The sequence below is a fragment of the Lithobates pipiens genome, unplaced genomic scaffold, assembly GCF_037356315.1.
Source record: "Lithobates pipiens isolate NorthernLeopardFrog02 unplaced genomic scaffold, aLitPip1_a1.2 Scaffold_13, whole genome shotgun sequence".
NCBI classification, from domain to species: domain Eukaryota; kingdom Metazoa; phylum Chordata; class Amphibia; order Anura; family Ranidae; genus Lithobates; species Lithobates pipiens.
This window is the reverse complement of record NW_027507718.1, coordinates 176687667-176702354: the sequence shown is the minus strand read 5'-3', so window position 1 is coordinate 176702354 and position 14688 is coordinate 176687667. Positions and strand designations below refer to the sequence as shown.

Genomic DNA, 14688 nt, shown 5'->3' with positions numbered 1-14688 from the left:
AGGCTAATTTGTATTAGTGTGTAGTCCTCAGTGTGCCCCGCTGGTCCTATTCCAGTGACGCTTTAGGAATGCCGGGCTGTATGGGGTGGATTACCAACCTGGGACTCCTTCTGTGGCCATCAGGAAGAGGCTGGAGCCGGATGGAATGCACGTGGAGTGCGTGTGACGCCACTGGTCGTCCGACCACTTCCAGGATCAGTTTCCGGGGAGGGCTTATCAAGAGAGGAAGGCTGTGGATAGGCTGTAAGGAGGCTATGCGCTCGGAGCCACTGCTCCTTCAATAGGCCTATTGAAGTAACAGATGTTGAATGCTAAGCTGCAGCACTGATCTGTGTATTCTGACAGCAGCAGTTACGTTCCTTGAAGCCTGAAGGTACTTTTTTGGACCCCCGTACGTGGCTAGGCTCCCAAAAGTAATCCACGGTCCATATTCCAGTCGCACATGTTCCTGGAATAAGCTCTTAGAGTACTGTGTGCTGTAGCTACCGCCAGCTGGATACTGGAACCTATACGATATGTAGATATTCACCAGTTCAATTTTGTCCAAACACTTTTTTTATTCAAGAATGGTCAGATCACAATGCAGTGTAGTACAACATTTCGGAGCCACGCAGGACCCCTTTGTCAGGCATGAAGGGGTCCTGCGTGGTTTCCGAAATGTTGCACTACACTGTTTTGTGATGTGATCATTCTTAAATAAAAAAAAGTTTGGACAAAATTGATGATCCTTGGAGTGCTGGTGAATATCTACACATCGTATAGGCTCCCAAAAAGTCTCACACACGTGATATCCCCATACTCAGGATAAGTAAAAAAAAATGTTTTGTGGAGTAATACCATGTATACTCATGATGTGTGTGAGAAATGTCTAATTAAAATGACAACTTTAGGTAAAAAGAGAATTTTTTTTATTATTTTCCAAAAATTTGTGGCAAAAAATAAAATCTTCCATGGACTCAACATGTCTCTCAGCAAATACCTCGGGGTGTCTACTTTCCAAAAAAAGTTAAGGAGGGGATGTTTATACTGTCCTGTCATTTTAGGGCATCCAAAAATGTGAGAGGTAGTCAGGAAATCCAATGCGTAATTAACGCCCCTTGAAAGCCTGAAGGTGGTCTTTGGATTTTGGGCCCCTGTATGTGCCCAGGCTGCCAAAAAGTCTCTCACATGTGCTACCCTCATATTTGGAGAAGAAGCAGGGGTATAATTCCACATATATCCATGGCATGTATGAGAAATATCTCATTAAAATGACAACTTTGTGTAAACAATTTTTCAAAAACTTTTGACAAAAAATAAAATCTTCAATGGACACAAGATGTGAAAACCTCGGGAAGTCTACTTTCCAAAAAAGGTTAATTTGCGGGGTGTTTTTACTGTCCTGGCATTTTAGCGTCTCAAGAACTGTGAAAGGCAGTGAAAAGGTCAGAGCTGCTTAAAAGTTGCTTAATTTCCAGTATACTGTATATATCATAGTTTGTAGATGCTATAAATTATTGTTTTTTTTTTTAATAAAGAAACGTAGCAGAATACAAAATCTATGAAGAAATTAGATTTTACTAAATATGTTTTCTAACAAAAAGTAGGCAATATTGTGTTTTTTCAAAATGTTCTATCTTTTATCATTTATATATTAAAAAATAAAAAAAAACTCTATTTGTGTGAAAAATTATATAAACTTCATTTGCGTGAAGTGTTGCATGACCAAGCAATTGCGTCTGTTAAAGACAAAGGAACTAGGAAAAATGCATACAAATGTTTATAGGTAATATGATCATAAAAAATACCAATAATACCAACACCTTGGAGTAGTACTTTTACATAGTAACAGTTACAACACAAAACATGCAAACACATACAAGTACATTTACAAATTATAAACAGATCATTTATTAACTGGAATGTAAAAAAAAGTAATCTTACCACCACCACGAGTGTAAAAACCCAGGGGGCTCGCCTAATGTGATATTTTTCTCCCATCGTATCTGTATTAAAAGGAATAAAATAACCTTAAGTGTGATCCATATAAAGGCAGTCCTTTACTTAAATGTTATTTTAAGCAAGTAAGGTAATACACAGTTGAAATAAATAGATGGGAACTTTTTTTTACAGAATTGTAATCATATTCATGGCTTTGTAATCATTTTCAACACTTGTTTCAAGCACTTTAGACGTCTTGGGAAGTTTTGTCCTCACTTCCCTGATGATACAATAGGAAGCAAGAGTAAATCACCATAAAGTGAAACAAAATTGCACCTTTGACAGCTGTCACCACATGAACTCACAACTCTCCGCACACGGCCACCATCTTGTCCTGCCGCCTGGAGTTTGAGTGACCATTTGTTTCCCAACCCAACTTGTATCACTTGATTGACCTATAATCACGGACATGGGGAGAGTTGTGAGTTCACGTAGGACGCAAAACCGGAAGTAAACAACAAATACCATCAGAAGTGGCGTGGAACGCCGTTACACTCTGAGTCTGGCCTATTTTTAGCTACTGACATGTAAGCAGACATTTTTTAATAAAGTGTATATTATTTAGGGCCCATTTATTTTACATGTGAATACCACTATGGAGTTTGAGTGACCATTCGTTTCCCAACCCAACCTGTATCGCTGGATTGACCTATAATCACGGACGTGGGGATAAGATCTTTATAAGAGCGCTTTTCCCAAGCCCATGAGGTAAGGGCACTGAGAGCACTTTATAGGATTCACAAAGCACTTTAATCACAGGAATTGGGAGTGAATGGACACAGACCTTTGGACTTTGGACAATTTTCTGCATTTTATTTGTATTTTGCACAATTAGTAGCACCTTATTATTTCCACAGTGAGTGCAGTTCATGCACTTTAAATAGCACACTATATCAATGGACTATGTTGAATGCATATTGAATGCGTCACAGTGTCATCACTAGGAGTGCACTTTATACAAACAGATAGTGTATTTGATTATTATATGCACTGCTGTTAATGCACTTTATTGTTCAAACACTTTATAAGCTTTTATTATTATTATTTACAGTAATTTATTTAATCAATTTGATGGTCATTGGATCACAGAGGTTATGTGCTAAGTCATATACATTTGGATGCATTTAGTTTTTTTGAGTGATGATCACTTTAGATTTGGCAGCATTTCCATATATATATATATTTATAGATTTTCTTTTGGTTGTGTAGTGGCGCAGAAGTCCTCTTTTATATTGGTTGTTTGGATGTTCGGCGAACACCGAACAATATGCAGTGTTCAGGGCAAATTTGAAAGCCGCCAGAACACCTTTAAAGTCTATGGGACACTAACATGTCATAAAAAGTGTTTGGGGACCTGGGTCCTGCCCCAGGGGATATGTATCAACGCAAAAAAAGTTTTACAAACTGCCATTTTTCGGAAGCAGTGTTTTTTTAATACTTAAAGTGAAACAATAAAAATGAAATATTCCTTTAAATATCATGCCTGTCTATAGTATGCCTGTAAAGTGGCACACTTTTCCCATGTTTAGAACAGTAACGCAGCAAAATTACATTTCTAAAGGAAAAAAGTAATTCAAAACTGAACACGGGTCTCGGCAATATATGTAAAACTCATTGAAAAAAATGGCATGGGGCCCCCCAGGTTCATTACCAGGCCCATTGGGTCTGGTAGGAATATTAAGGTGAACCACTAACCAAAAATGTAAAAATAAAATTGCGTGAGGGTCCCCCCAAAATCCATACCAGGCCCTTTGGGTCTGGTATGGAAACTAAGGGGAATAATGCACCAAATTTAAAAAAATGCATAGGGGTCACCCCAAAATCCATACCAGATCCTTCAGATCTGGTATGGATTTTAAGGGGAACCCTGTGCCAATTTTTTTCTAAAAATGGTGTAGGGGTCCCCCCAAAATCCATACCAGACCCTTGTCGGAGTACGCAACCTGGCAGGCCACAGGAAAAGAGGGGAGGATGTGAGAGAGTGCCCCCACTCCTAAACTGTACCAGGCCACATGCCCTCAACATGGGGAGGGTGTCATTGGGGTCTGATCCCAAAGCACCTTGTCCCGTGGTTGATGGGGACAAGGACCTCATTTTCACAAACCTTGCCCGGTGGTTGTGGGGGTATGCGGATGTGGGGCTTATCGGAATCTGGAAGCCCCCTTTAACAAGGGGACGCCCAGATCCTGGTCCCCATGTGAATTGGTAACGGGGTACATTGTACCCCTACCATTTCACAAAAAAAGTGTCAAAAATTGTAAAAAGGACAAGAGACAGCTTGGGACAAGTCCTTTATTAAAAGATAAAAAGATAAAAAAAAAATGTCCCGCGATGTAAATCCATGCTGCCTGACGGACCGAAAAAGAAAAAAAATGGGAGTGTCCCGCCGCCAGACGCTTCCCATTGGTGACAGCTGTTATATAGCTGAAGGCGGGCCAACCGGTGAAGTAAATGGGTGACCGCCCCCCCCCCTGATGCCACGGGGTCTTTGGTATTTGGTTCGGGGTTCCCCCTAATATTCATACCAGACCCAAAGGGTCTGGTAATGGACTGGGGGGGACCCCATGCCATTTTTTTCAATTTGTTTTTTCTTTATTGCAGAGACCTGACAATTCATTACAGCCGCGGTCAGTTTTAACGAGGAGAGGTCTGTGTAAACAAACCTCTCCCCATGCTTCCTACTGAGCCTGCCACTGATCGTCTGTTCCCTGTTATAAGGAAAGACGATCAGTGATGTCAGATGCCAAGCCACGCCCCCCCTACAGTTAAAAAAAAAACACACACACACACACTTAACCCCTCCCCACCCCCTAGTGGCTAACTCCTTCACTGCCAGTGTCATTTACACAGGAATCAGTACATTTAAATAGCACTGATTGCTGTATAAATGACAATGGCCCCAAAAATGTGTCAAAAATGTCCGATGTGTCCACCATAATGTCGCAGTCACAATAAAAATCGCTTATCGACGCCATCACTAGTAAAAAAAAATATTAATAAAAATGCTATAAAACTATCCCCTATTTTGTAAACGCTATAACTTTTGCGCAAACCAATCCAAAATCGATAATTGCGATTTTTTTTTACCATAAATATGTAGAAGAATACGTATCGGCCTAAACTGAGGGAAAAAAATGTTTTTTATATATTTTTTGGGGGATATTTATTATAGCAAAAGTAAAAAATACTGAATTTTTTTCAAAATTGTCATTCTATTTTTGTTTATAGCGCAAAAAATTAAAACCACAGAGGTGATCAAATACCACCAAAAGAAAGCTCTATTTGTGGGAAAAAAAGGACGCCAATTTTTATTGGGAGCAACGTCCCACGACAGCGCAATTGTCAGTTAAAGCGACGCAGTGCCGAATTGCAAAAAGGGGCTTGGTCCTTTGGCTGCAAATTGGTAAATGGCTTAAGTAGTTAAATTACCTTTTTCCATTAGAAATTTCATTTTGCTGCAGTACTGTTCTAAAGACGAGAAAAATGTGCCACTTTACAGGCATAGTGTAGACATCCCTCAGGCACCATATTTAAAGGAATATTTCATTTTTATTGTTTCACTTTAAGCATTATTAAAACAGCTGTTTTTAAAACTTTTTTTTTTTGCATTGATACATGTCCTCTGGGGCAGGACCCAGGTCCCCAAATACTTTTTATGACTATAACTTGCATAAGTATAAGTCTTTAAAATTAGCACTTTTGGTTTTTCAAGTTTGCTGAAAATGCAGATTTAGAGCAAAATGAGACAAGATTGCTGGAAGCGGGTGCAAGTAAAAATGGCAATGAAATTAAAAAAGTCTAAAGAACTCTACTAATGGAGTCTGCATAAGTCAAAGTGTATGCATATTAGAGAAAGTATTAAAAATTTTAAAACAACATGAGAATTTTGGCCAACAGCAAAAGTGAAATTACATTTGCCAAACTGTACTTGCTCTATTCTACTTTCCAATTACAGTAGATATGATGGTCAGGTGTCCAAAAACTTTTTCCCATAAAGTTTATATGCATATAAGAAACTGATTGTCTGCTATCACAAAATATATAATGAATACAATAAATATCCAAATCACCTCATAATTCATAGTTATATTGTACTCTTATTTGAATGCATCTTTGTGATATCATGAAATTTTTTTTTTTTTTTTATAAAATATGCAGAATGCTTACACTGATTTACTAACTGGGAATGGCAATGTTTCAATTGACATCTCTGGAAATAAAATATATTGAGAAAGGCAAAGGGAGGATGTGGTCCCTCATGTGTAAAGATAACGAGACTACCAAAAAATTGTCTAATGTGCCCTTTACGGCCACCAATAGAGACCCAATAATTTCCTAAATTATTACATAGTATTATGACAGGTACATGCATAGGAACGCAGGCATAACCATTCCAAGGAAGGCGGAGGGGGGGTGATTTCTGGAAATATCTGCCCTAGCTTCACAACTTAATGCCTCATGCACACTGGACTTTAAAATAAATAGCTTTACAGTGAGTATTTGAACTTTTTTCAAAGTTTTTTAGCATTTATTATCGTTTTTTGCATTAGCGTTTTAGCATTTTTTAAATGGATCAAAAATGTTAACAACTGCCACTGAGTGAAGTTTTTGAGCATTCATTGATTTTTATCAGCGTTTATCAGCGATACAGCTAAAAAACATCTCTCAGAACCCACTAGTTTTTTGTTTGTTTTTTACTGCTCAAAAACGCCACTGCCCAAAACTGCTGATAACAGCCTATATGTGCATGGATACAAAGGATAACATGATGGAGAGTTTCATGACTGTAGAAAAAAAAAATCTACAGCCAAAAACAGCTACTGTAAAAACTTCAAAAAAGTCCAGTGTGCATGGGGCCTGAAAAACATCTGTGATGAGAAATGTTCAAGGGATGCCATTGTTGGCCTTCTGACTGATGGGTATACCTTAGTGCATCTTTTTAATAACTGTTTAGGAATTTTACAGCAAGAGGGGCAGGCTGATTTACTAAAGGAGTTGAGAATCTTTACTCCACAAATTGAGTGAAGATTCACTTTAATTGTCCAAGTGAAACACTAATTCTTGTTTATTTATTTCATCAGCACATGATTAGGTATTCAGAGTGAACACTTTGATACACTTTATTTAGTTAAGATTATTCACTCCTTTAGTAAATTAGCCTAGTGGAGTTACTGATACACTCACATACTTCTCGACATATCTTATATTTTAAATCCTCTTTCCTATTCACGTCCCAGAAATATGTGCAAAATTATCATTATTAACAAACTAAACAAGATTCCTTCTTGATTCAGATCCAATTATGGGAGTAGAAGACCCCCATGCTCTAGCAAGTACCTGTTTGGCTGTGGTGAATGATAAAATCAAAAAACAAAATTTGACAGATTTCTGGTTTTAAATTTAAAAGCTCCTTTCGGGACTCTCAGGATACCTTTCAGCTGGGATGCATAAACCAGCTGTTATACAACAATCCAATAACTTCTAATTTTGGGACATTCCCACCAAATATATAGATGGGTACCCTAGGTCTGGCATCCCTTGAAGTAATAGTCAGCACCAGTACCATATACCATTGCATCAGCAATTCAATTATATTCAACTGCTGATGCATTCATTGAGCAATTTGTGTTTTTTACTATTTTTTTTTCCAATTTTTCTGCTCTAGGCTACCTCCAAAGTCTTATACCAATGTTCCACATATGGGACAGGTTAGGGGGCCTGTTCTTCTAATGCCGTTTGGAACTCCTTCTATACCACAGATATTATTCCTGTAGCTGAGGGATCGTAGTGAGACATATTTTAAAATGTTTGTTATGGTTTGTAAAGAGGTAAACTTCTTTACAGTATGGCCAACAAAGATTTTAATCTGAAGGTGTAGGAATATATTTGCTGATCGGTCATGATGCCTTTATCTTTAAAAGCATAGAATTCCTACAGCTTGTCGACAACACATTTTTCAGATTAATAGGAGTTCCTCCAAAATGTTGCCTGGCTTTCTTCACTGTTTGGCTTGTTAATGTTTATGTCTGGCAAAATCTTTTTTTTTTTTTTAGTTTTGATAGAGTAGAGAAAGATTAGAACCCCTGTTAAATGTTTACTTTTGTCTGCATCCCTGTCTCTAATCACCTTCACTATTTTTCCTGGTGGCCAAGGTTAGCGAGACAAAAAGTGGTGAAAAATCCCAAACCATTGTTAGTTGTTTTCAGAACAATAGGGGGAACAAATCTTTCAATGTGTTTCAGTAACAACTGTCCAGGTGGGTAATTACCCCCACCTTCTGGACATTTCCTCCCCTGTTGCGGGACATGTATACGGGACCGAAAATGAAGAGAAATTGTCCCTATGGCTTACAGACAGTAAGAAATAAACGGAAAGGCCTTTAACCCTTTTCCTACTCTATAGAAGACTAAAAACAGCGTTTCAGCCATATGACAGTTACTGTATCTAGTTTTTTTTCTACTATTAACACACCATACAGAACTGTTTGTCATACAAAATTCAGACTAAGTAGTATGTCTTATATAAAATGTTGCTATTATTAACTTATTGTTATAATTATATTAGATTTCTTATATTATTATTGCTTACAATCTCAAGTTATGTAATAAGAATTTCAAAAATGTATGCAAGCACTTATAACATTCTTTGTGATAATATTGCTTTATAGATTAAAACATCATATTCTTAGCAATGCTAGTTTTGTGTTAAATGTTAAAATAACTTAGCAAGCCAGCAGCAAAAAAAGGTATTTAACACAAAAAGCACGACAAGCAAAAAATATAATTTCTGTCCAACATATAGGCCTCAAGAAAAGTTTAAAATTGGATAACGGGGCTTGGGCTAATATGTTACTTGCATCAATGCACAGAGGAATGTTCATGTGTCTGTTTCTTATTTCAGCCTTTTCTTTTTTACTTGTATTACAAGGATAATAGAGACTTTACGTTAGCTAAAAGCAGGTAATAAGGAAAGTAATGCAGTTGTCCTATGGCTGCTGCTCTGTGCAGATTCCTGCTGTGAGTACAAGTGTTATGAGCAGGTAATGTTAGCTTGGAATGGCAGCACTCTGCTGGGTTTCACACCTATTACTTCCCTCATACAAAGTGGGAATAAGACCCTTCTGCCACATGCTGAACTTAAATATTACAGGTAGATCTGAACACTTGGCATCACAACATACAAAGTGTGTCATAGCGTTAAAATAATATCTTCTATTTATATGCCAGCGCCAACTGAAAAACACTTTTTACTGCACCCGGAGCAGCTATCTCTGTAGTAGATCCTAGTAATGTACTACAGTTATACACCTCTTGGCAGCACAGCTCAAATATATACATGGGGCAAACTCAAAAATGCTAGGAAACATTTTTCTTTTTAAACTAGAGGTGCCCATGCACCAGCAGATGTGGTCATTTGAGACTTAATCATGGGATAATAAGAAGATAATAAGAAAATGATTTGATTGAATAATAAATAGGCAGGCTTAAAAAACAACTGTTGATTATTCAAGCTTTTGAGTGTTTGTTGTCATTGTATATACAAGGGGTTGACTTCCTAAAACTGGAGAGTGCAAAAGCTGGTACAGCTGTGCATGGTACCCAATCAGCTTCCAACTTCAGCTTGTTCAATTAAACTTTGACAAAGCTGCACCAGATTCTGTACTCTCCACTTTTAGTAAATCAACCCCATGATGTATACAATTTTTGTTCTGTGTGCAAGTGTTTGGTTCTTGACTTGCAGCATGTAGAACACGTAGTGCTGTTATCCCGCCTATGGGGCAAGTACTGATTGCTGATATACATAACTTTACAGTGAAATACACGACTGCATTGGAAGTGTATGTACCCACTGTTGGGTTATTACCTTCATTAAATACGAACATTTGCTCAAAACACCCTGGGCAACTGCTTCCAAATTACTTGCACCCTGAGGACCAATGGGGGCTAAATCTTTCTTTCCACAGTGGAGTAACTTGACTCAGGCTTAGAGCTGGCGGGGGCAGCTGCAGCATCGGACTTAGCAGCAAACTTTTTTTTTTTTTACTTTGTGCTTCAGTGGGGATGACTTGATTCCCCTTATAAGCAGGTAAGAATTCAATGCTTCTTAGAGCAGTTAAAAACGAATTGCTCCAACTGTCAATTTATAACCAACAACTAACCTTCCCTTCTCATGCTCTGCCTTCTGAATCAAGTATGGTGCAGCATACAGAATGAGGTCATGTGGAGCTGGAAATACACAATGCAGTGTACAAAATAAAGCATTGTGTAATAGGGTACAAGAAAATGGTGCCCAGCCGCACACAGGATCAGAAGACTGTAAAGCTAGAATAGTAAATGATAATGAGAATTGGCTTCAGCTCAGTTCTCCACCCATAGAAGAAACCCCCCCCCCCCCACCCCCCACAATGCATTTCCCCCATGTGGGGTTTATTGATAGAGGGTGAAATGCATAGGGGGGTTCTTCTATGGGTGGGTGGAGAACTGAGCAGAAGCCAATTTACTAATCATTTAGGATTTTAGCTTTACAGTCTGCTGATCCTGTGTGTGGCTACACCCTTTCCTTATAGTATAAGCTGTGCCTGATGAGCCTTACGTATCGATTAACACCAGCATACAGTGTTCCCAACCACATTACCCACCTTCTGGAGAATTATAGCAGTACTGTTTCTATTGTGGAATAGGGAATGTACACAACAATATACAGAATGAGGTTGTGTGGAATAGGGAATAAACAGTGCACAGTACAGAATAAGGTGTTATTGAATAAGAAATGAAAACAGTGTAAAGAACATCATAAAGAATAAGGTGGTACAGAATAGGGAATGTTTGAAAAAAAAACACTAAATTAGGTGTTGTGGAATAGGAAGTATACAGTAAAGTATAGTTGTGGAGTAGAATAGGGAATATACAAAACAACATACCAAGTGAGGAACAGGCAATGTACAGTGCAGTGTAGACAATAAGGTGGTGTGGAAACTGGAATGTACAGTGCAGTGCGTAGGATAATTGGTATGGAATAGAGAATACAGGCATACCCCACATTTAAGTACACAATTGGGTTTATTTACTAAAGCTGGAAAGTGCAAAATCAGGATTACTTCTGCATAGAAACCAATGAGCTTCCAGGTTTCATTACCAAAGCTTAATTGAACAAGCTGGGGTTAGAAGCTCATTGGTTTCTATGCAGAAGTGAGCCTGATTTTGCACTTTACAGTTTTAGTAAATAAACCCCATTGTGTACTTAAAAGTGGGGTATGCCTGTATACAGAAAAACATTCACATGTCTGCTACATTCAAAGTCTCATTCAGAGCACAATTCATGCACTTTTATGATTGCATACACAGTGCATGTTGAGGTGCATTGTATTAGGCAGCCATGTAGAGTGCCATGTGTTATTTTTTTCTTATAACCTGATATTTTGGAGGACATTCTAACTGCAAATAAAGAAACTGGCATGCCAGATTGCCAAGTGCATTCACTGTGAATTTTTTTTTCTGTATGCAGGTGAAGCTTGAATAGATGGGGGTTTTAGAAGTTTAATTCTTTAACCATAATGAGGGCCCCCAATACTACTATTCAGTGAAGCTGCCTGCCTGCAGCATCTCAGGTCTCACTGCAACTTTGACAGCCATTTTCCGCCACTGTCAGTTAGCAGAGGTATCCTCAGATATACAGTATATACGAGAGAGGTGCCCGTTCACCCCTGGGAGCTACTGCTAAGTATCTGTCCTGTAGAATCCAGAACACTTTTAGAAAGTGAAACACAAAAATATTGTTTTTTTTAGTAGAAAAAGTCTACCAAAGAAGTATGGTACCTGCAGCTACCAGCTGGTTCAATTATTTAATTTTGATGGCAGGTTCAGTTTAAAAATGTATTTAAACAGCGCATTATAAAAGAATAAGGCTGAATTACTAAAGAGGCTGAGAACAGTCACACAATAAACTGAAATTAGTAAACAGGAATAGGAAAAAGACCATAAACAACTGGATTCTGTTTTCATGGGTCTTGTGCAACCTTTGTTTTTGTTGCAGTTTTTCCCTTCCCACATTTTCCTTCCCCTCTCTGTCTCTTTATTTGCTCCCTATATAATTTACCATAAGCCCTTAACAGACATCAACCAGAGGGCATGTGGATTTTTGGTAAAGCAGGTGGATTTTCTGTCTGTATAAACTGACAATGGCAAGGTGCAGTCATTGGATGGTGGCTGCATCCAGAAAAAAAAAACCACCCTCCCTTTGCAGCAGCTTTCTTTTATTAAGTAGTATTTGCCATGTATGGTTTTATTTAATGGTATAGTTTAGGTTTGTCTGAGCTTAAGTTTATACTGTATATGTGAGAGTTTTAAATTTATTTTAAAGAATGTTTGAATAAATTAATTTTGATGTAGTAATCATTCAGTTTTCATAACCTGAACCAATAATAAAGGTCACATCGATTTGAACTCATAAACTTTTTATTGTAAATATTTTAAAAGTACATAGATACAAATGAATTTATAAGCCCAATATAGTCACATAGGTAGGTAACAACAGAACACAAATATAGCATGCCTAAAGATCTCTAGGTATCAAGCATATTCTCCATTGGGGCAATGATGCTTAGATGTAAATACCCTAGGAGAGGGAGGAAAGAACTGAAGAATTAAAAAAAAAATGGGGAAGATGGAAAAGTGAGCCTTAGTAATCCTGGCCTATAGAGGAACATATTTCTCCATGAATCTTGCCAGAACTAATTGAGCTAAAAGTGGAAATGCAGGGGTGAGATGCCATGGAGCTAATGCTATTAGGCTGTGCTTAGCAAGTGGCTACACATCCTCCACTCTCTTCTGTCCATGTCCCTCAGTGGCAGGTACAAATTAAGTGGGTCCCCTTACTCGCCGGTGATGGGACGAAAGAAAAAAAAGCACAACCAAAAGGGGGAGGGGGGAAGGGGAAGGAGGGAGTGAAAAGGAGGGAGGGCATGTTGGGGAAAGAGGGAAGGGAGGAAGAGGATAAGAATGTTTTAAGGAGAGGGGGTGAGGGCTTCACCAACTACCCTCTCCAGCTTCCAGTGGCCAGAACATTAAAGTGTGTCACACCTGTAGCATGACCCAGAGTCTGCCCTTAAGGTCAAGGGTAGAACTGCCCCAGTTAAAATCATGGGAAACATTCAAAGACCTTTATGAATATACAATGGAGATAGACAAGCTCTCCTTGTCTATCTCCATTCTCAAGGCAGATACCCAATAGGTATGATCTGAGAGTAAGAGTATGGAGGATTCTCCAAACAATGAAGCACGGAGCATAGATATAACATGACTTTGGGGGGTCAAACAAGAGCATAGCGACTCCATGGTTGTAGTTTTTTTTATTTTATTTGTTAATGTTGATAAGGAATGCTACTTACAGTCCCATTTGCTTTTCCCATGATTACCTAAATGAAGGGAACAGTCACACTGTTTACTGTGTGAAAATTCTCAACTTTAGCAAATCAGCAATAGTGTGCATTGGTGATCACATAGCTGATGGACTAAAAGAGACCTTTTTAACTAATTATCACTTCCTGTTTATGTCTAGTAATGACTGGATGAATCACATTGCTTGCTTGGTATTTAAATAAAAGGTGTTGTTGAATAAAATGTGTGAGATACTCCAAAACCTCAGCTATTATTGGCAGAGGACACTTCTCTGGAAGTATCAATAGCACTATTGTAGGCAGACTTTGGAACAGCCCAAGGTTCACGGCTAAGGACCATGAAGTAGTATGAGCACAAGTAATGGCAGACTTGAACAGTCCACAGTTTACGGCTGAGGACCACAAAGCAGTAGGAGCACAAGTAAAGGCTTTACTCACTGGATCTTGGTACACTGACAGTCCATAGGTGCAGCCTCTTGCAAAGTGGTCCAGAATTCAGTCCATAAGACTCCAGAGGCTGGCAGCTCCTCTCCTCTCAGCTCACAGATCCATCCCCCCATAGGGGGAAAAAGACCAACTCCTCAGGGCTCCAATCTATTTAACAGCAACCTAGCTTTATCTGGCCATAACTCCCCAGGGATTAGCAAGGCCCTGCTAAATATTCAGATGAACATTTGAATCCTCCCACTCCAAGCTCTAGAAACTTCTTCTGGAAGCATAGTAACATAGTTAATCTGGTCCAATTGGCTCCAGCAAGGGAAAACATTTCTTCCTGATCTCCTGAGAGGCAATTATATATTCCTTGGATCAACTTTACCTATAAAGGTTAGGATCTAGTTGTGTACATTCAGGAAAGAACCTAGGCCTTTTTTAAAGCAATCTACTGAACTGGACAGAACCAGCTCTTGAGGGAGTCTATTCCAAATTTTCACAGCTCTTATTGTGAAGAAACCTTTCTGTATTTGGAGCAGGGGGAATTATTTAAACTCTCAGCCTGTGAAACCCTGAGTGGACCACATGAAGCAATCACTGCTCCTGTGATTATAGCCGAAGCCAAAAACTAGATTTGCCTAGCAGCCTAACAAGGAGGGTGCTACATTTCTGGGAGCTTTCAGGTTCCTAGTCAGCACCTCAATGCACTTCAGTTCCCACCATACATGTTGGCATTGCAGTTTCCTCTGGATTTTTCTGTCAGCTTTTATTTTAGCCTAGTTTATTTATCTTATGTTCAACTTTCTGTCGGTAGCACATTGTAAAATAGCTCATTTGGTTTCTCTGCTAACTTCTCTAATTTGCATTAGCAGTGACTTCAC

At 38.7% G+C, this 14688-nt stretch overlaps 1 protein-coding gene across 5 annotated transcripts in view; it reads right to left on the bottom strand.

Moving 5' to 3' along the window:
- SSBP4 (single stranded DNA binding protein 4) overlaps positions 1 to 14688 on the bottom strand; it is a 660119-nt gene that overhangs the window by 488505 nt on the left and 156926 nt on the right. For all 5 annotated transcript variants that reach the window (XM_077475913.1, XM_077475915.1, XM_077475911.1 and 2 more), the window contains one exon: positions 1924 to 1985. In XM_077475913.1, the coding sequence (XP_077332039.1) occupies positions 1924 to 1985 (62 nt within the window). The remainder of the gene's footprint in view (positions 1 to 1923; positions 1986 to 14688) is intronic.